The 23,127-nt window shown below is 38.2% G+C and overlaps 1 protein-coding gene across 2 annotated transcripts in view; it reads left to right on the top strand.

Annotated features, from left to right (window-relative positions):
* The window catches only part of si:dkeyp-14d3.1 (transmembrane protein 132D), a 148,887-nt gene that overhangs the window by 119,174 nt on the left and 6,586 nt on the right, over nucleotides 1-23,127 (top strand). Inside the window, exons 5-7 of one of the 2 annotated variants that reach the window (XM_055050585.1) lie at nucleotides 4,241-4,384; nucleotides 12,801-13,009; nucleotides 22,704-22,977. In XM_055050585.1, coding sequence (XP_054906560.1) covers nucleotides 4,241-4,384; nucleotides 12,801-13,009; nucleotides 22,704-22,977 — 627 coding nt within the window. Of the gene's footprint in view, nucleotides 1-4,240; nucleotides 4,385-6,301; nucleotides 6,340-12,800; nucleotides 13,010-22,703; nucleotides 22,978-23,127 lie in introns of those variants that run through there. The other variant, XM_055050586.1, reaches the window with a different exon arrangement.

The raw sequence follows: 23,127 nt of genomic DNA, 5'->3' as shown, positions 1-23,127 counted from the left end.
AACACATTACCAGCCACAGCGGCGTGCTGAATGCTAACAGAGAGATCTTTGATAAAACAGACAGGCAGTTCTCCCACAGATTATTGAACAAGAGACTCCTGTCTCCAAAATTGGAGATTGTAAGGTTTGCTTGTAAGAGGAGCACAAACATCGGCATCAGCAAGAGAGAAATAAATGTATTTTAAAAGTTAATTAAGGCATTTTTTTAGAATATTAAGCAATATTTACGTAGAACCTATAAAAGAGGACAAACAAGTAAGTAAAAGGTAAGTAAGTAGACAAATGTGCATTTAGATTTCCACATGCTTTTAATCCTACAGATTATTTGGGAGCTGGTGTCAGTTTAGATCAGACGAGATTAGATTAGATTTATCATTTGGAAATTATGCTTAACCTAGAGTCCAAAGAATAACATTATGACACAATCTTTTTAAATAGCTCACTGGAGAGAAGTGCCGCGCTCATTATTTACCTTACCGTCCTCGCAGCATTAAGCATTATGTCCTAAACCGCTATTTGATTTTTATTAATCTAAAATAAAACACGCTGGTGGTTAATACATTTGGCGGGAGGTCCAATTTTTTTCACATTCGACCAGGAAAATGATTTCCCAAGTCTAAACGATTGATGGGAGCATTCCTAATATTGTTTTGAACCACACGATGTACAGCTAGAAATGCCAATGCTGTAAAGGTTCGTACAGTCTATACTATCTATTTTATAGAGATCTTTTGTAAGGACTGCAGTATCTCTATTCTCAGAATGGATTTCTGGGTACAAGATGAAGCCGTCGTCAAACACTTTTAAAATACCGCAGCCGACTGAACAGGACAGCGAAATGTTATTTTTGGTCAAATTTTAATTCGGGGCCTGAAACATTTCAAATGCTGATCATATTGAAAACTCATCAGGCACTGGGCAAATTCTCCTGCTCTCAAAAGCCCACCCTTCATTGTGTCTCTATTCACACTGCTGTAAGCTTCTGATTTGCACCACTGGTTTCCATTTTGTGTTTAATTGCGCTGTCTGTGTTTAAGTGTGTGGACCACTGATGCATCGCCGTGGTATCCCGCTGTGGCTTATTACTGCCAGGCTCCGCTATCTGCTGTTCCTAACCTGCTGGGTCATTTCCAGCTGCTGTAATCTAACATTAGCCTCAGCTTTCACCGGGTCCCAGCCATTTACCCCGCTATATATTATAGATGACCCCCTGGAAATGGAAGAATCCCAGCAGACATGGAATTAATTTACAGCAGTCCTCAGTTTTAAGGAAAATTGAATCAAAGTCAGTGCCACAGACGGAGAGAGGTTTTATGTTGCTCCATAACACTGTCACAGTCTATAAAACTTGAATGAAAAGCTATTTGATGATTAAGTGTTTTTTTTTTTCTTTTTTGTTATTCGTTGGTATCTCTTGGCTTTCCTAATAATCGTTTCACTCTAAAGTTGCAAAGTTTCCTTAAGCCCAGGCTTCTTTCAGTCTAACCTAATCCCCATTTTATTTTTTTTGAACGAATGAATTTCATTTGCAAGCTCACAAACACAAGGTAAGTCTTTAGAAACTGAACTGACAGCGCGTGTTCATATATATTGTGGGAATACGCATGAATGTGGACGTGAAGTCAGTCACGTCTGCGCTCATCAGGTTTTGTTGGAAAACTCTAAACAAATGTGACGTTTAATTCTGCAGAGATCCCTCCACTCCAGAGGTAGATCCTTCTTTTTTAAAAGAGAAAAGAAAGAAAAATCTTACAATCCTCAGTACTAGCATGGCTCCAACACAAAGGGGATGATAGAGGAGAAAAAAAAGGATGCCTTAGGGTTCCTGACTATTGAAATGAAGGATATCAGGGAGAGGAGCTTTTGTCAAAGACAGCACCAATAGTAGAATGAGAGTGGCTCACAGAGAGGAACATTTGTAAGGCTTCACAATTAGATGAAGTCATTTAAGCTCACCTATATCAGGAGCCCTGTTTGCTGTACAGCACAGCCATTACAGCTGTCCTCGGCATCAGAAGGAACTATTTGCAAAGTTTAGTGTCAGCATAAGTTCAGTACAGCTTGTATAGTCCATCCATTGTACTTTGGTGAGCTCACAGCATAAAAGTTACCTTGTAGTTGCCCTAATTGGTCCCAATTACCGACACTGGCAAAGGCGTTGTGGGTTAGTGTGTGTCTGTAAAAAATGTTAAGGTTTCTGTTCAGCGTAATGAAGTTGTGGCTATGAACTTCGGAACCAGAGATGTCTGGACCATTTAGTTCAATTACAGTCTTCTGCAGCGCAGGTGAAAAATTGGAGATTGTGAACTAATTGGGCATTAAATAATAATATGCACACAAAGAACAAATGTATCTCAGAAGCATCTGGTTCACTTATGGTAAATTTACAAAAGCTTCTTGTTGTATTTCTACATCATTTTTAATAGTAAGGACATTAAAATCCTTGATAATTAACTGTTAATGATATTAGGTAAATCACAGGCAATCCAGATCTAACAAGACACAAACAAGTTTTGTAGTCCGCTTGTTATTCTGACTCATTCTGAAACATCTCCTAAAATATAGAAAACAATACACAGATCATCTGTTTTATTTGCATTTGAACACAAATTATCCACCCAGTCATTCATCCATCAGGCCAGCCAGCTATCCACTGATTACAGAAAGTTTGGAAAAGATCAATTTCAGCATTCGGTTGTTTGATTTCTTTGCCAAATTGTTGGATTGATCCAGCCTGATCCTGAGTCCTGAATTGAATATGATCATGATGAATCTGTGGAGGAAGCGGAAGATTAAGGCGACGGCAGTGAGGTCTTCCAATCAAAACACTTGGAGCTCGTCTCTGAAGATAAATAAGCAAAATACAAGTGAAAAAATACTGATAGCTCATCTGCAATTAAGAGTTTTACTGCTGACCATGCTTAGAAATAATGTTTTTGCTTCAATGACTATTGATAATTGTGTAAATTATGTTTTGTTTGATGATTTAAGTTACAATGCAACTAAAAATAGATACATGAATAAATACATATAGCCTCTGCTACTACAATTTTAGAGGTGATATGTGACTAAATCCATAATTCTGAACACTTAGTCTTCATATTACAATTATTTTATTGTTGTTTTTGAGATAAAAAAAATAAAAGTAGTTTAATGCACTAGTCATTTAGTATACTCCTCTAAATACTTAGTAAGTTGTTTTACAGTAAAATTTAACTTTCTTAGATTACATTTTGAATATTAAATTTGTTTAACAGCAAAGTTGATCCAATCACAGGGTTGAGAAAATTAAGGACAGAATTGATTGAAAAAGAATTTCAAAGCCACATGTGAAATGTCACCCATGGCAGACATAGACTATCTGTAAATAGAAATCTGATAACGACAAGCAGGATCCAGCGATGCACGAATAAAGAAAAGACTGTCAACAATGATAAGCACTAAACATAGTAAACCAAGCACTACGCACTGTTAAAAATAAGAAGAGGCAACGCACAACGTGGCAATCTCAGAATAAAAATAAATGCAAAATAGGTTTGATGTGAAAACAAAAACAGAGAAACCTGCAGTGAACAAAAAAAGAGACAGAATTCAATAAAAACAGACGATTTACCTGCAGGATATGTAAATTTTCCTAATAAAGACATCCTGGACGAGAAATGAGCATTAAAAAAAAGATGAAGATGAAACTTACCGAACCAGAAAGCAATTAAAGTCATTAATGGAAAGAACAAAAAGATAAAAATCAAGCTCCACGGAACATGTAATAGAGGTATTATTTTGATTACTCCAAATTTCCTCCTCTGCTGTTTCACCAACCAGAGACACATATGTTGACAACATTTCTGCGTATTCTTTGCAATACATTCAAGTTGTTACATAACAAATATGTTCATTTTTGGCTATGTTTTTTTTATGGTACAACTATGGACAAAGTATGGATGATTACAACTAGAACAAACAATAAAAGGAGACTTAATATTGAGGTTGCCCTACCAGGGTAACAAGTAGTTCCATCAAGTTGCAGCCAGAGTCTTAATGCTGCAGCGTTTGAAAATATCTAATTTGTGCTGTGAAACCAGCCAATCACAACGGTGGATACTATTTCAGTGGAGAAAACCTGAGATATACAACCTCACCGTTTCCATTGGACCCCTTGTTTCTGATCAGCCAGTTTCTGCCCATCGGTTTTTATGTGGCATTCTCTTGACCTTTGTGTTGCTGTGTTTTATCTTTGTAGGACACTGAGATCCTGAACACTGCGGTCCTGACCGGGAAGACAGTGGCCATTCCAGTAAAGGTAGTGACCATCGGAGCAGATGCCTCTATCACCGACATCTCTGAATCGGTGACATGCCGCTCCACGGACGAAGATGTGGTGAAGGTCAGTAAGGTGAACTGAAAATGACAACTTTCTCCAGGTTTGCTACCCTAAACAGACTTTGTCAGCAACTTCAAGTGTTTACTGATGATTTTGATGTGTTTTGTTTTTGGGGGGGTTTTCCACATCACCATCTTGAATTTTAGGCAACGTCAAGGTTGAGTTTGTTAAAACATGAGAAATCGCAAGTATTAATCTAAGTATATGGCTTAGAGAAATATTTACCTAGTAATTAACTTTGTCACAATTGTTACTTTACAATGATGATGATGGGTTCTGGCTTTTATGGATTGTTGTTTTATATCTCAATAAGGAACCATCTGCAGCTTTACCCTGGCCTGCACTGGTCTTCACGCTGTTGTTCTCCAACAAACCTGTGAGGCATTAAAAGAATATCTAGAGTCAGACTGAGCTTCAACACATACATCCGTACTGTATTTAGTACTTTGATGAGTTCTAAAAACAACATCCCACTGGGTTTTATTTGGAAGTCTTAGGATGAAGGGGAAGAATGCAAATATACAAAAAGTACAATGTTTTATGACTTTTAAAAATGATTTATTTGTTTGTTTATACTTAATAATTATTTACTACTTTATTATCCACATAAAATATCAATGGAACACATTAAGGTTTGTGATTTTAATGTTTAAATGATAAAACCTTAGAGTGTATGGGTACTTTTGTAGTTGACTGTATGTGACAATCCACCGATTTTGTTTTAATAGCTCTAGTTAACTCTATGCAATAAACATAAGTCATCAGAATAAATGGCCAACTGTAATAAAAATTTGATTAATTACGTTTGTGCTCCTGACATATGTTTCTAAATCATGTTTCCAGTTACAATCTTCGATTATGCAAACATGATTAATTTATCCTTCTTTTGGGAAGCACTCAGTTTGTAAAGACGGAGTGACATCACCGTGCAGAAAAGGGGATATTTGACAAAGCTCTAATATCACTGCAACTTAGAAGGAAATGCATAAAGTGCTCCATCTTTTAAGACGTATTTTTCTTTTTACACCAGCGTTGCCCTAATGTAGAGGTGGAAACAAAGTTTTCCCTTCATTATGTTGAAGGCACATGTTGCTTTCCTGGATTCAGATTTTGACAGCTAAGGTTAGAGGTATGACTGGTAAGGCAGTGTTGGAAATATGCTGTTTGCGTACATTTGCATCTCATCTGCCCACTGTAACTCCACATGTTGCAGCTGCATTCTGTATAATGAAGTCATGCCTATTAAAACACTGAACCAATTCTCAATATTTTAAGCAAAAAAAAAACAACTATGTGCCCCAACATTTCATTTCTGCTTTTTCTAGCTGGAACTTTACTGTTTCCATTTGCATTCACCAACAAGTCTTGCACACACACACACATACACACATACACACACACACACACACACACACACACACACACACACACACACACACACACACACACACACACACACACACACACACACACACACCACATCCTGGCATTAAGTTGATATTTTAGAGCTCACCTCTGACTCAGAGTGTTGCTGCTGTGTTTCAGCTGCTCACAGGAATATTAGAACTGAAACGAGCCAAAACAACAACACAAACACACTCTGACGGTGTCTATTCATGAGTTCCTTTGGAAAACCTTCCATATTCATGTTAGCCATAAACCCAAAGAGGGGGTTGTGAGTGAGCGTTCACAACCCTTACTGCCAGGGAAGACGGCTAGGGGAAGGTATGATGTGTGCACACCTCCTAGATACACTGAAATGAGCTACAGCTTGCAGTATGGAGAGCAGTCAAGGCGGCTTAATTGCTTCTGTCATGTTAACTGTGTGAACACATCGGAGACGGACTCGCCCCACCTACACGCTTTCCACTCCCTTGCTCATATCTGCCGTGGATTGTATCTGTCTGGTGAGTTGTTAATTTCCTGGGCTAGATCCAGCGACAGCCCTAATGTTCTCTGTAAGTATTCTCCCGCTAGTGGCCTAATGGGTTTGATTAATGTGGCAGCGGATCCTCCTGGACGTTTACGTTGCTTTGTGAGGCAGAATGACAGAGAGCATGTAGCGCAGAGAGGCAGACCTGCACTCGGCCTAGGCGGGACACTATGAATGTAAAATGTCTGCTCGTTAAGTTAAAAAAAAAAAAGTTCTTTGTGAGATTAATCAGAAGGCAGGATTTTGTATTTAAATTGAACAAGAAGGCTGACATGTCGTTGTTATGTATTTCTGGAAAAAAAAGTCATCCAGCTTTAGAAGTATACAGATCATGTTATATTTATTGGCACATGAAGATGTTCCAAAAACATTCAATTAATTCATCTTTTACTCAGCTAGGATGTCTTTTTTTTTTTTTTTTTTTTTTTTATATATCAACATTGTGAATGTTCTCTAAGAGCTGGTTAGAAATATCCAGCCTTAAATTTGATGATATGTGCTCAATTGAGAAAGAAAAATTTATTGCTTTGAAATCAAAAGTGTCAAAACTATTTGAAAGTGATTTTAGAAAATAATTAAAAAATAAATGTACCTGAAGCATTTTTAAATTAAATTTTACTTTCTAAATTTATCAGTTTTCAATGAATTTCTAATAATGCGACTTTCTATTTACCTGTGGAAACAATACATAGGACTATTTGAAGTCCTACAAGGATTGACAAGTTCTCATTTGTTTTGCTACCAGACTCAGGTATCAGGCAGGTAAGGACAGTCAAAAAAAAAAACTTTAAAGCTCGCTGGTCGGAAACTCCAACAAAGTGCGTCACTTTGGAGATCACTAAGTCGCAAACTATTATTTGCGATCTATATGCCAACTGTTGGTCTGGGAGTATTGCAATTACTGTCCAACCATCACAAATCTTAACATCCCATTCGTTAAACACTTTTAGAACTTTAAGTGGAATCTTTTCTAACTAAAATTGAGCTTCTAGGCAACAGTCGTTTCTGTCACCAGCACTGGAGGAGACTCTGAATGCAGCTTAACGTTCCGTCTGTCTCAGGCCACCATGATAATGATGCATTTTATTAGAGAAAGCGATTCTCTCTAAATGTTCTAGTTCCTCAGCTGTGGATGCTCTCGTAGACCCTAATAAAAGCAGTGTGATAATGAATAAAAATCCAACAAACTAGATCATAAAAAAATAACCCTACCCTAACCTAACCCTAAACCCCTAACATGATATTTTTTTTATTTCAAGAAAAACTCATTTTTATTGAGCACGAGTAATTTGAACTTGAATATTCTCCGCTGAATTCCAAAATGTTTAAACGTCGCTACCCTGGTTGAGCCAGAGTGATTATGCAGAGGAATAGTCTGAACTCTCTCTGTGTGCTACAAAGTTGTGAAATGTTATTAGAAGGCAAAAGTGGCTTGTATAAAAGTATTGACAGCGGGAGTACCAATTAGTTTGGGACCTGCAGTTTTGTTAGAAACAGACATGGGATTTATTTCTTTGCTACATTAAAATGTTCAATTTAAAGGTTGGCGTTTTCAGCATGGGATTATTCTACTGTATTAAAGATTAAATTAGTTTATTGTCTTTTTACATCATTCCAACCAGCAGTGTCACTATATTAGCCATGAAATAGTAACAGTAATAGGGTTGGAAAAGTAAACAGTACTGACGGTTTGTATTTAATTTTTTGTGGCCCATTAGCGTCACAGAACCGAGCCAGATGCTGTGAAGATTTCTGTCGAAACGAAGCCAAGAATACGGCAGACATGTGGGAACTGTCAAAGGCACGACTGTCCCAGCAGAGTGCAGTTAAAGAGGGAGAGCTTAACAATGAAGCCTGTTAAGCAGCACAGAGTCCTCTGATATCTATATCAGTTCAAATTCTTTCTTTGGGAACCCTGGTGGAATCCAATCTGCTCCATGACAGGCTGTAGTCAGGGGAGGAGAGCCCGGCCTTACGGGAACGTTCAAATGCCTCATTAGGCAACTCCAAAAATCTCTTTTACATTGGCATCCTGCAGCTCAATGGCATAACCAAGGTGCTTTTTTGTCTGGAATGTTTGTTCACTGGAGGAACACGGATTAAACACCCATTTAACTTTTGCATGTCCTCCTCGATTGTGGGGAATTCTCTGGTGTTTGACTGTAGTCTTAGAGGAAGGCCTGCAGCATGCCTTGCAGTTCTCCCATAAGGCTTTTGTTAGCATGCAAAGAGTTTTGTTAGTTTTTGTAATGTTTAGTAAAAAAAAAACTGCTTTTTTAAATAAAAAATAAAAAGCTCTTCAGCATGATTTCCATTACTTTTACCTTCCTACTGTTTGAAGCTCATAAGATATATTCTTAATTCCATCACTAAAAGTATGAAATGCTCAATAAAAGTATGAAGCTACATCGGGAACGCCCCACTCACCTATGCATTACGCAAACGCCAGCCCAAACAAAAGCAGAGAATTTGCATTTCACTTTGTAATGCAAATAATTATATTGCAGCTTACAGTGAGAAAGTTGAGCAGTGAGAAATGTTGTCCAGAAGGAGTAGCTTGGAGAACTGTTAACCCAGCTCCCTTTGAAGGGATTTCGAAGTGTCCTGTGGAGAGTCAAGTCTGGCTTCAATTCACAGTGCAACAAATATATAAAAAATGTTACAAAACCTGCAGATCAAGGTATTTTCTGATCCAACTTTGACCTGGACGGTTGCTGATTTGGACATCCGTTCAATCTATTGATCACGCTTTATTCATCAACCCCTTTTCACACTCATTCATCAGCACATTCACACAAATCATGTATTTTCGCTATGCAGTGGTTGTGCAAATCCCACTTTACTGCATATAATCTGTGTGTTTCACTCATGAGGGTTTAACAGAACTACAATAGTTAGTAGCTGTCCAAATAAAAGTCCATGGAAACAATTTCTAATTCCACTCAAACTCCATGGCCCTGTTCATATGTGGTATTAACATGGCTGATCTGACCGTACGCAGACCGATCTAACAGTGACAGTTCACACCTAGTATTAAAATCTCTGCTTTACATGCAGGCTGTCAGCCAGGTCCAATGGTGTTTCTGTAACTTAACAGACACTTTAAGTTAAGCTACATAATTATTCACACAGGGCTTAGATTAATTTCAGACTCATGTTGTTGCTTCCCTATGTCACCTGTGTTAGTTTGAAAATTTAACAGAAGAAATCGGCTGAGATCGACAGAATGTGTCACCAACAGGTGACAAGAGCAAAGACAAAAATAAATAAATAAAAAGAAGTGTTTTTTTTTTTTTTTTTAACTGCTAAACTTTCTTCTAATAAGCAACACATATAGTCACTTTAGTGGGTCTGGTTGTTTACCCCCTGTTTGAGCCATTTGTCCTAATTTTGCCTTTTCTTTTAAGTCTGGGTTAATTGTCTTGTAATTCTTTGCAGATGGTGTTTCTCTCACAGAAAGATTTTGTTGTGAGTGAGGAGACATCAATCTTTCTCACCGATTTACTGCCACGTCACACATCTGTCTTATATAGATGATCTTTGCTAGTAAAATGCAAACTATGTCCTTTCTGTTGTTGTCAATGTTTTGGGCACTTAGTTTAAAAGATTATTTTTGTCAAGAAATGAGCCCATTCTATGAATCTAAAGGTCACTCCATGAATCATCATGGATCTCCAGGTTGTTCCGTTACGCTTCTCATCATCACTATCCATATATGGCACTTCCTTCGTTCTAGTAGGTGGGACTCAAAAGGTTCCTTTTGTTTCAGAAATGTTTGATGACATGAACACTTAGAGGTATCAGATTCTTACAGTAAGGTGAATCTATAATCAATCAATAAATAAACTTAAAGGAAAACGAACCACATCAATAACTATCAACCAAGGGCAACATTTTGCAGGGATAGATTTTTCTTCTTTAAATAAACAGCCTGCGCACATTTGACCTCACGCAATATGACAGAGCTGTAATTTACTCTGCTGAGCTGTGTGGGTCAAGGTCAGACTTATTTATGGAGAAAGTATTAAAAAAAGTCAAAATTCACAGCTATTTGAGGTTTCTTTGCAGTCAGTATTTTCAAAGTCTGTAGAGTTCATAAGCAGTCTTTTATATTCTTTTTTTGTGTGTGTGTCACTTCAGTTCCATGAGTCAGCCAACATTATAAAACTTTAAGCTTATTGTAGAAAGAAGTAGTTATTTTGATCCCTATATTTTATAAGGTGAATATTCTTACCTGAACTGAGTTGAAAGCTGACTCATGAAATATTCAATTCTATAAAGGGCATATAATTAATCCCTACTGTGTGATCTTGAAAAACAGATTCCCAAATAAAGCTTGTCCTCAGATCTGAGAAAAATACCTTGGAAAAAGACTCACTGAGATAAGCATAAATCACCAAATGATGATGTGCAGAACCATTTTTTTTCTACGGAAATGGAAAAAAAAAATATTTTGATTTTACCCCTTTCTATTACTTTTTAATTTTCAAGCAGTTTTATTCAATGCAGAATTGCAGAAATAGGCTTTGATTTTAAGCTCACTATGCTGTACTTGCATCATATTGTTCCCTTGGTTTCTTGCTGGAGTTTGCATCAGTTTGTGAACAAGCAAGCATGTAAATAAATTAAGATTAAAGAAAAACGGAAAAAATTGTTGGCTATCTGATTACAGTTCCAGTCTAGCCAAAGCACAACCCAGGTTTCAGTACTGTATGAAAAATCACTTTATAAGTAAATCTCAGAAGTTTTTTGGAAAATCGTAGTGAATAATAATCAGCATCACAAAGACCAAGAGTCACACCGGACGCATTCCGGGACATATCTGTGATGAAGCTTTAAAACTCTCACTGTGCCTCATTCCATCTTTTATCTGGCATAGGAAAGAGTATGACAAGACTGCAAACCTACCAAGACAGGACCATCCACCTGAACCGACAGGGCAACTAAGGAGAGCATTAATTGGAGAAGAAGCCATTAGTTGTGCTTAATGCAAGTGTGGCAGTTTGAAAGCTCGTGGTGAAAAAAGTTCCAATAAGATTATTTTAAAGTTAGTCACAAGCCACGTGGGATGCGGAATATATGAAACCAAAACTGAACTTTTTGGTCTGCAAACATCCCCCTGAACACACTGGCAGTGGGGATTCTATAGCTCAGTACAGAGAGAGAAGCTTTCCACAGTTGCTTGGAAGATTGATGAAGCTAAAAGACAATCTGTTGTTGTCTTCAAAAAGAGATTCAATTTTTTACCAAGACAACTCTACTCAAATAGCACCAAAGGTGTAATTGCAGTTGAAAGTGGTTGTGCAAAAGTATTGATTCATGCAAGCTGAATATAAATGCATCTTGCACCCTTCTCAGTGTTCAATATTGCAATAAAATGCATTGAAGTTTGATGTTGCAACACAACAAAATTGGAAAGAACAGGTAGGAATACTTTTTCAAGGTACTGTACCAACAACAGACTGTAAACAGGATGAATGCTGCTTTCATATTTAGATGTAAACTATCAAGTAACGGAAACAAATTCCCTCCTTACATCCAACCTGCCCTGAATTTAGAGGAAAAATGTAGTTCCACAAAAGCTCAAATTGCCGGCTTCTTGTTGGGAGATGAAAGGCGAGATTCTCACACACGGCTTCGACTTTATTCTGTCACATGCAAAGTTTCCTTGCTATTCACAGAGGAAATGCTGCTGTGGCTTTATGATGAATGAGTATTACCAGTTTTATCTCACTGTGGAGAAATAACTTGGAAGGAAAGAGGAAAGATATATCCCCAGATCATCTAATTCCAATATGGCTCCAGCTGCATGATAAGATCAATAAGATTGACAAAGCACCCAAAAAAACAACAACAAAAAAATGTCTCCAATGTGATGCTGATTAATAACGTGTCTGTGTTGTGTGAGCCCCTTTGGACTGTCTACGTTGTGTCTGGATTTCTAAGATAAAGAGGAGGAGGACTGTGGATAGCAAGGAGAGAAGGATCAAAGGAAAATGTGAATTTAAAGAATCAAAGCAACAAAGACGCAAACAAAAAAAATTTCCCATGCATTCTTTAAAGTAATTTGCAAAACACATGGTTCAGAGCTGGATTATTTCATCTGCACAAAGCTGCTCTCCTCTTTCTACTTCGCATCTGCTTGCTTATTTTCGCTTTTAGACCCAAACGGCGCCTTGCAGACCGATGTCCGGTTCAAAGTAGTCATTGCAGCCCTTCCTCCACTTTTCCTGAGTGTCAGCCTCGGACTGAGAAGGACCTTTCATCTTGTTCAAAGTTGTTAGAGGAATACTGCTGTATAGCAGGGGAGAGCTCAGAAGAGTAAACCCTGTAATAAAGCTATAGGGCAGAGCGTGTGTCCGGCGCGGTGTGTGTTTCTCTGTAATTCTGTGTGTTGCTGCCCAGCGCGGCTGTCAGAGGAGCTCCACGGGGAAAGCCACCTTTTCCTAATCCCTCCCTTTGCTCCTCTCCCTCCCCCCTGCGCAGGTCTCTGACAGGTGCGACTACGTTTTTGTGAATGGCAAGGAGATGAAGGGCAAGGTGAAGATGATGGTGAATTTCACTTACGGATACCTCAGTGCTCAGCTGGAGCTCTGCGTGTGGATCCCTCGCCTCCCGCTCCAGATTGAGGTGTCGGACACGGAGCTGAGCCAAATCAAAGGGTGGAGGGTGCCCACCGCCACAACGGGTCAGAGGTAAGGCTGGCTTTGCGAATCAGCTCTGTCCTACCCCAAAAAGCGTGTGAAAAGTATGCACTAATTTTCCCCACAAGCAGAGCCTTATTAGTCTCATTTTAATGTGTCTGGATTAAACATCACCATTTATTTAAAGCAGAAAGTAACTATTCCTGCTGTTGGTAGAATAACAGAAGACATTGTTATTACAGATGTAATTGGCCATCAATGACATTTTTATGTATATTTTATATAAGCATATTTTAATTTTGATGCATACACTTAGTTACCCCAAACACTGCACAAATGTAATATTAGCTTTCAGGGTTTTTACTCTAGTATATTATCCGTATTTTTGTTTTATTGCCTAATCTCTTTATCAGTTACTCAGAACAACTACTTTTTTCCAAACAGTTTTTTCTCACAATACACTTTTGCATTTATTGAGTATAGAATAAAACTGAAACAATAATTAGTCCTTAAATTTTTTTAAAAAACAAACAGTGAAAAATAAGTAGAAAAATCTATAAAGATTTTGGTTTGAGTGCAGATTGATGTTGAAGGATTACTACACTCATTGATGAAGTTGACTTGTCACAACTTTTAAATTATAGAGGAAAATGAGCTAATTTGATGCTACTGTTAATTAGTAGCAGTAGCCATCCTGTTGCTTAATGGGCCTGGTTGTGGTTTAATGGGCCTGGTTGTGGTTTAATGGGCCTGGTTGTGGTTTAATGGGCCTGGTTGTGGTTCAATGGGCCTGGTTGTGGTTTAATGGGCAGGGTGGTGGTTGCCCAGTGGGTAAAATGAATGCTGAACATGTTCAGCCAGCACTACTGCAACTGTTACTGCTCCCAGTTGTATATTTTTGGAACAGTAAGAATTTCTTCTGATGTTCTCTTTCTCTGAATTAATTTAATAAAATGAAACCAACTCATTTTGATGTTCACATAGCACCAGGAATATGTTTTATATATGAGCAGATTTCAGCTGCTTTCTTGCCTTCCTAAATCATTTTGCATGTGATCAAAACTCGCTCACGCTACAGTTCCACTTTGTTACCAATAATTTCTTGTGTGGACTAATTTGTACGTGTCGATTTCTTGGGCCCCTGCTGACATCAGCTGTGAATTTCATGCCACTGATCCCATTAGAAAAATTTTAATTATACAAGATGTTGAGGACAAATTCGTATGTCTTGCAAGCAATAAATAAAAAAAAATGTAGAAGCTGTGCAGCAGAAAGTGGAAGAGCAGCTCCTTGTTGCTCAACAGCTGGAGAAAACTCGACTCCATTTAGTTTTTTGTTGTTTTTTTTTTTTACAAAAATTGCAGCCCATGGAAAATGTAGTGACCTTCTGGTGTTATAGGAGACTTTTGGAGACTCTTATTCTTCTTTATAAGTAATGGGTGCTGCAGTGGCTGCTGCAGTCCCTCCCAGCTGCATTCACAGCAGGAGACGTTCCCTTTCCTACATCCAGAATGCAAATGAACCGTAGATGTGCAAAGCTGCCACTGGCTGAATTGTTGTTATTGTAAGTTCCAAAGTAGACCATGACATTAAAAACCAAACCAGACTTTCAAGACCTTCTAGCGTTGTGTCTCTTTTGGGCATCCTGTCCCGGCCTTCAGTCCAGATAAAAGCAAACTACTGAAAACAAGGAAACATCTGCAGATGTTTTGTGGCCCCTTTTTTAAATCACTTCCATGATCGTATTCCTTTTTCCTACTGCCTTAATAATAATTACAAGCAAATGAACAATATTTTAAATTAGGTATTTACCTCATTTTGGGAGCTGATAGTTTATCCAGCATCTCATTAAAAGTACATCCCTTACAAACAAATACCATGAAAATCGCATGTGCCGGATGAAAACCATACATGTGGTTCACACAACTTTTCACATGTGATTGATGTATGAATGATGTGATTCACTTGTGAAAGCACATGTATGTGTGTGATTTTGGAACAATGTAAACTTTTCCAATGTTTTTAGTACTTAGGGTCTAATCCCCCTAGTTTATTTAGATTTAGATCTGTTAGATAGTTGCTAATTTTATTGTATATATTGCACTTTTGTGATGATTGGATATACTAACTAACTAACTAACTAACTAACTAACTAACTAACTAACTAACTAACTAACTAACTAACTAACTAACTAACTAACTAACTAACTAACTAACTAACACCCATATTTTGCTAGAATGTGTCAGAGGTCCATTCTTCTGTTATTAAACTGTGTCTCCTGCTGTGCGATACTTTAAGCTTGATAAGAACAAATTATAGGGTCCGAAAAGAAATCGATTCAAGATTTCCACTCTGAACAATAGACTAACATCTCTTGGTGATCTTCTTGAAAGCTTCTAATCAGAGGTCTTTGAGATGCGCTACTAGCCTGATGAATAGCTTTTGTTACGGCCGATTTGTTTGAATTCTGTCATTGGGAAAAATGAGATAATAACGACTGTGTTGTCGAGCAACGCTTCGGCTCTCTTTCCCTCACTTCAGTCCCCCTGCCAGTTCTTAGTTGATCGCAAAATGGCTGACATGTGCAGTCCGGTTTGTCATTATTGTTGGCTCATGGTGGCCTGCCATTGCGTCTCTTAGTTGTCAGTGGGACAGCACATTATTAGAGCTGTCTCGAGGTCAGCCCCTCTCTCCTGAGGCCTCATCACTAGTGGCGCCTTCTGCCAGCGCTGCCATGTGTTGCCACTCCGCAGCTGCAGAAATCCGTCAGCCGACGGGAGCAGCCATCACCCTACCTGCAGTAATTACATCTGGAAATGCGTCGAAGTTGGACTCGGAGTCATCCCACGCGCCACTGTGTCTGCTCTAATTATCCGCGGCCTCCTCTTATTTTGAGTGACAGAGGTACAGCGTTCAGCTAATCTCGTGGCTTGTCGAGTGTGTTGCTTTTCCAGCTGCGTGTCGGCATGCACGCCTCCGTCAGCGGGGGACAGCCGAGGCGGGTTGTCATCGTTTGGCTCCGGCAGCATCGCTGACGGCTTCCGAGAGCTTTGTCTCACTGTGTCCTGCAGTCGTCTTTGTTTATCAGGGGAGAACAGGCATGACCTTGAATGGTGCCTCGGAGGCTGCCGGTGAGAATGTGCACTGGCCCGCCGTCCACAAGCCCAGGAGGAACTAAGCCAATGAGTGACAATAACAAGTGGCTTAGTGCTCCCCGACCAGTAAGGCTTGGAAATTGTGGCCATGCTGGGGCAAGCAGCAGAGAAATAAAATTTTTTTAAAAATGGAAAGAGGCATCTGGCCTGTTAGTGGGATAGCTGCAGAGGTACTACTGACTCGGTTTTTGACTGACTCTGCCTGCACAGCTCACCTCTTCACTGCTTAAGCTCTGCCAAAAGAGCGACAAGATAAGCCTGCACAGACAGAGGAGCTAAGTGTAGGAGGAGAACCGGGGCATGCACGTCTACTTTAACACTCCTCTCCAGATATATTCATTCAGAATTAGTTTCACTCATTTTTTAGCAATTAAGACATTCTCTTTCATACAAGAAACAACTCTGCTATATAACTAAAAAAAAAAAAATCAAATAGAAACAAATGTCTAATGACCGTTTTACTAACTGCGACAAGCGAGAGCATTGCAAGAAAATGACTGTCACAAGACAAAGCCTAGATGGCTGGATGGATATAACATTTGACTGTGTTCTATGACTTTGTATTTTGTGTTTTTATGATGTAAAGCACTTTGAAATGTCTTGATGCTTAAAGGTGAAATGCAAATAAAATTTGAGTGATTGATTGAGCATTTAACATGCATAAAATGGAGGGGAAAAGGGAGATTTATGGTGTTGGATTTAGTCACCGTAAATCAGACAATTTGATTAATGGTGACTAAGTTGGGTAGACTATGTGAAACTCAGAAGATCAGATTTTATGTTTTGCTCCCTCAAACGGTTTGATTGTTTAAAATATCATAACGCACAGTTCTACTTATTCTTTCTTCTCAAGTGTTGATATTGGCATTATTGTGTTGTGACAATACATTTTTTTCCCCCTTGGGAATCAATAAAGCTCAAATAATAACAATAATTTTTTTACAAATGCAATAACACTGCTTGTTCCTGTCCAAATAGTCTTCGCCGCTGTAGCGGATGACAAAAGGCAGGGAAAGCAGCAGCACACACTTCGCGGGACAAGACCAAAACAGGCACGGCACATAAATATGCAGCATCTCCTTTGAAGTCAGGAGTTGACTTGGAAGTAAATGAAGTGGGAAAAAATATTGCTTTGAGAGGCAGGTTGTTCTCGGGCACGGAGCAGTATTTGTTTATTAGATTAACCTTAGATTTGATTTTCAAGGCGGTTGCACAAACGTTGGCTCAGATTTATACAGTGGATAAAAACAGACGGACTTCTCCAGTGGCTTACCTGCTCCTGCATTCAGCAGTGTTGGTCATCTGTTAAATGTATTCATCTGTGTGTGCATTAAAATGCGTATGCGAATGAAAATTTGGTTATTATGTTACAGCGTAATTTCAGTGCTGGCAATTCATTTGCCAGTAGGTCACTTTCTAAAGAAAACTATTTTCAGTCAAAACATACAAAGTCTTGTAAAAGGATGGACAGCGCCAAGTTTTTGCCACTAACATATTTTTTTCTGGCTTGTTTTTGCTTTTCCTTTACATTTAAATGTTTCAGATCACCAAATAATATAAAAACACGAGGCAAAGTCAACAAAAGTAATAAAAAGCGCAATTTTCGAAATGGTATTTAATTTATTGAGAAAACAGATATTCCAACAACCTAGCCGTTAGCTAAATCATCAATTTTTTTGTTTTTGTTTTTTTCTGTTTTTTTAAGAAGTTGCATTTAATTTTCATTCCTAACATATGAACCTGGAAACATAAACCTGGATTTATGATCTGATCCAGATCACTCAAAAACCCAGAACAGCATCTCAATCACAGCAGATCTCGCTCAGTTAAGGACAATTTTTATGGATCAACAATAAGAAAGAAACTGCGCAAAAAAATGGCATCGGCTGGAAATTTTCAAGACCAAAACCACTGCTGACCTATGAAGACAAGGAGACCTGTCGCACATGAAAACATTTGATCATCCTCGAGAACTTCAGGATTGTATTCTGTTGACTGATAAGACATAAGCGGAACGTTTTGGAAGGTGTGGGTTGCAGTGCAACCAGTGTAAAACGAAAGCAGCATTTTGGGTCTTTTTCAGTAACAACTTCTGCGTGAAGAGTGTTTTCATTAGAGCTACTGGTCAGCACTAAGGTATGTTGCATCCCTTGATCTGAAAGAGATCTGATTGGCCAAGATAAAAGTGAATCAAATCTGCTCAACAGTCGAGTTCCCTCTGCTTCACTTTATGTAAACGCATTTAAAAATAGTAAATCAGGTTAAATAAGGTTGATTTTCTTGTTTTGGACTGGCCCGTACTGACTCTCAAATCATAAATTATTCTGTGAGGGTGACAGCTCGGAGGTATTCTCACCTTAAATAACTTTGAGTTCATTGAAAAAGATGAGAGGCCAAAATATGTGAGACGAAAAAAGAATGCCACAAACTATAAAAAGGATTTTATTGATTTGATGACAGTATTTATACACATTAACAAATTCACAAGAATGCTTCAGCAGCTTGAACGAAATGCGCTAATCTGTTTTCAGTAGTTACGAAACTTTCAGAACCAAGAACATAGTCTGTAATTTGTGCAGTAGGTAAAGAAGAAGAATGTTTTTAAAAGATATTTTGAAAGGTTGCATGATTTTGGACTTTTTTTTTCTTATTCTTTCCTTTTTTCTTCAGTTTCACTATGATTTGATTTTAAGTCGCTTGAATGAAGCTTCTGTGGACTTATGTGGGTTCTGCATCTTTTCAATCCAAGGTGAACTTGTGGAGCAAGTATTAACTTGCAGCAAATTTAAACTTACATTGCTCAGTGAAAAATAAAAAATAAAAAACTGCCTAAAAAGTACAAAAAAATGATATGTAATTTTTGTTTTAATACCACAATATTGCCACAGTGTGGTGTTTCTTGTCACAGTCTTTTCTAAACAGCATGGTGCAGACTGGAATCGTTTTTGCCCCGACTCAGTTGGAGACCACTTGTGATGATGCCATGAATCCTGAACATGTAGGGCTTCTTCCTAGTTCCTCGGCGTCCATTTCCAGAATCTATTTTTCGGTTATTGGCTGCCATTCACTTGCAAGTGAAATCAGTCCTGCCAGCAAAGCTTTTAAGCTCTTAACTTCAAATCTCTCTGTACTCTTGGCTTTTCTGTGGCGCTCGCAGCTAACATCTTTATTCCCGTGGCTTAGCAGTCAGTCAGATTTCCTTGGGGATTCCGACAGAAAGAGACAAGCAGAGCGGATAATCGCAAGAAAAACAGTTTAAGAGATTAATTTCTTTTCTTCTCCCCGTTATTGCGATCGCAACCTCTGCTGGCGTGTATGAGAAAGGAACCAAGGCAGATGATTAGAAGAAAATGTGAACGTAAGTCACAGTATACATATATGATTAATAGTTGTGCCGACACAGCTCTTTTTCGTCTGCAAGCAGCCCAGCTGTTCATCAGTGGAAGACTGGATAGCTGTAACAGCATTTATTCTCCCTGATCAACAATTTAGGAGCTGCTTTCTCAACACCTCACAGTGCTTCATTCTGTGATTTTATTTATTTATTAATTTTTTTTTTTTTTACAAAGGTGTTTGTTGAAGCAATATACAGAAAAGCAGTTATGGGTAAAATCTAATTATATTGCAACCATTTAAACCTAGTTTGTCAAACTCAAGGCAATTTTCCCGGTGCGAACGAGTTGTGCCTCTGTTGGCTGATTTGTTGCCTGAAGTAATAAAATTAGATTTGCAGGCAACAGAGCAATCAGGGAGGCTATTAAGTAAAGCAGTAAGGAGGTGTAAGCACATTTAGGATTCAGAGCGGGCACTTCAAAACGGTGAGGAAGAGGCTCAGAGAGAGAAAAATGACGGCCATTCAAAGGATGGAGCATCTCTTGCAGGTTTGATCAGCAGCATTTCATCATGACTCGTTTTTTAAATTGCTCTTTATGACACACTCCAGTCGCCGTGTGTTTGACTTAGCTCGGTTAAGCCGGGAAGGTTGCTGAAATGGGCACATAAAATTTATTCAGAGAAATTAATGCCAGATTGTTTTTTTTCCGCAGTCTTTAAAATGGCTGTGACAGCTTGAGGTGACTGTATTATATTGTGAAATTCATCTATCATTTTTGGGTGCAAAAAATTATAAAAAGTTGTAAATATAAAACAAATTAGAGTCCACCTTTTAATTGTTTTTCCAAGGACCAAAATATACATTTTTGACACTAACGGTCTTTGCAGACTTACCGCAACATCTCTTACTGGGTTATGGTAGTACGTTATCATATTAAGAACTTCTGCTGAAATACGAAAGTATTTTGTCAAGTGATGGTACTTGCAAAAAAAAAAAAAATAAACTGCTTATTTTTAACTGGGAAAGTTGTTTCCATATTCAAATTTCAAAAGAGAAAAATTTGCATTCAGAGGATCCTCTATATTTTGCAGCGTGTTACTAAAACATCAACTAATTATTGCTTGCTTTAATGATTCCCAGCATGCTTATAATCACTTCCTATAATCCTCAGATCTATCGCAACATTCAATCAATTAGCAGAAAATAAATATAAATAAATACAGCAAGTTACCAAGCACTAAAAGGAGGAAAATACATGTTATTTCATTTGCCTCCACAAATCACACGGTGATGAAAAAGCAACAAAGTTTAGTCTATGAGACATGTTGGCTGAAAATTATGGACAAGAAAATAATAATGTACCATCTCAAAAGGAAATATCACATGAAGAATGATGAATTAAACCCAGTAGAGTGAGTAATGTGTAGTTATAGTAAGCTCATGGATGTTGCTTCTTATTTGAATCGTAGAGACTGAAAAAGTAACTTTATTAAATTACTTTAATAATGTTCTACAGGTCATCACTTCTATGTAAGCCTCTTTCCACAAGAAAATAAAATAAAATACAATAAAATAAATAAATGAAACACTGACATCTGTTAACATTGCAATACTAAAATGATATGGTAGCAAATGATGAAATTTCCTCTGATTAATATTTGTGCACATCCAGCCTCTGGGCTGCGAGCCTCATGTGAAACACAGTCTCATGTGAAACACAGTCTCATGTGAAACACAGTCCATGCCAGCTGCCTGTTAGGAGCACCTTAATCATGTCTTATCAAATCAGCTTAATCTGACAACTTTTATTACATATTAATCTTTACTTCTTTTTTTTCAGTTTACCAGTCATGTGTTTCAGCTTCAGCAATTTGTGGTTCATGAAAACAATTACAGTGCAGAATTTAACTTTTTTTCTTTTTTTTTGGTATGGGGATCATTTCCTCCCCCTGGATGCCCTGGCAAGCAAATGCATTTTTGAAATATTTATTTATAAATTATACACTGCTCAAAAAATAAAGGGAACACTCAAATAACACATCCTAGATCTGAATGAATGAAATAAATATGAAAATAATTTCCACCTGTTGTCTATTCCATTTGATCAACAGCAGGTGATATTGATTGTCAATCAGTGTTGCTTTCTAAGTGGACAGTTTGATTTCACAGAAGTTTGATTTACTTGGAATTACATTGTGTTGTTTGAGTGTTCCCTTTATTTTTTTTTGAGCAGTATATATATAAAAAAATGTGTTCTGATGTTACATTTCCAGCTTTATTGGGTTGGATGGAGTCAGATGTCTGCACAGCTATTTTCAGCAAAGCTTCTGGGCTTTGGTTTGGCCCCAATCTGAGGTCAACAGCGCCAAGTTGCAAATTTAATTGTATTCAGTTCAACACAATTCAACTCAAACAACTGCATTTGTCCCTGAGAGGCAATTTCAAGGCACTGTAGTAGTGCAAATTGACTCTGAAATTATAGCCCCAACAATAGGATGAATAGAATTCACACATACTAATGAATATATAAATATAAGTAGGTAACAAGTGCATTGTGATTTATTATGCTTATAAGTCTACAGTCATGATCATGTCATCTTCCAGTTTGTTTACATACCGTTCATGCTTTCAACAAACTGAAATTGTTTCACAAATAAACTCAAAGTTCCTGAGTGTAATATTAAACGTTTGTTGGCCTCAATGTTGGACCAGATCCATGACTAAATAATAATGGAAACGGAAGCTGAACTGGTGATGAACGGGAACATATGGCACCATTTATGCACCCTCTCGTATGGCTGCCATTAAACCTGCAGGTTTTCCTCTGAAGCCCCAGCTGTAACGGTGACATTGAGAGTCGAGTCGGTTTAAAGAAGTTGGGGCTCACCCTCTGCGCTGAATTACTTTTACAGCTCAGAACTTCAGCAACCTTTGAAGTGAAAAGAACTGCTTTAGCAGTAAAAAAAATAAAAAAAAATAAAAAAAGAAGAAAAGTGTTTCTGGAGGTGGTGGGTCCTTCAGATCTTTTTTGCTTTTAAAGTGTGTTGTGGACGTAGTTGAAGTTCTGCCAGAATCCCTGGTTGGTCCACTTTGATTGTCAACCTGTTCATGGAGTCCAACCAATTTATTATTGGTTAGGTTGTTGATTTTGATGTATTGTGCTGCGATGAGATATGGGCGATATTACTAAGAAATGAGCCCTAAACCACGTGTTCATGCTGCACAGCAGTAATTTTTATCTCGTCTTCTTGCCAGAGCCGCATGGGACATCGAGGACGAGGACGACGAGGACAGGCGGGGACGAAGCTGCACTCTGCAGTACCAGCATGCTATGGTCAAAGTCCTGACCCACTTTATAGCCGAGTCAGCCGAAGCGCGAGGTCAGACTGCCTTCATGCTGGGCTCTGACTGGCAGGTGGACATCACAGAGCTTGTAGGGGACTTCCTGAAGGTAGAAGACCCCCATATAGCAAAGCTGCTTGACAGAAGGATCCTGGCTGGACAAGAGCCGGGAATGACCACTATCCAGGTATATCACAGGATCTACCATAAACAACAAAAATAATGTGTTGTAACAGAAAAAAAACCCTCTAATTTGTATGGATATTTTGGCCCAGTTTGCTGGACAACTTCAAAGTTGTTTTGGGGATTTTGTTTTGGCAAAATAAACAAAAATACA

This window comes from Poeciliopsis prolifica, unplaced genomic scaffold (assembly GCF_027474105.1).
Source record: "Poeciliopsis prolifica strain line A6 unplaced genomic scaffold, Auburn_PproV2 SCAFFOLD031, whole genome shotgun sequence".
NCBI classification, from domain to species: Eukaryota; Metazoa; Chordata; class Actinopteri; order Cyprinodontiformes; family Poeciliidae; genus Poeciliopsis; species Poeciliopsis prolifica.
Note: the sequence above shows the minus strand (reverse complement) of the source record. Positions and strands in the feature narration are given on the sequence as shown.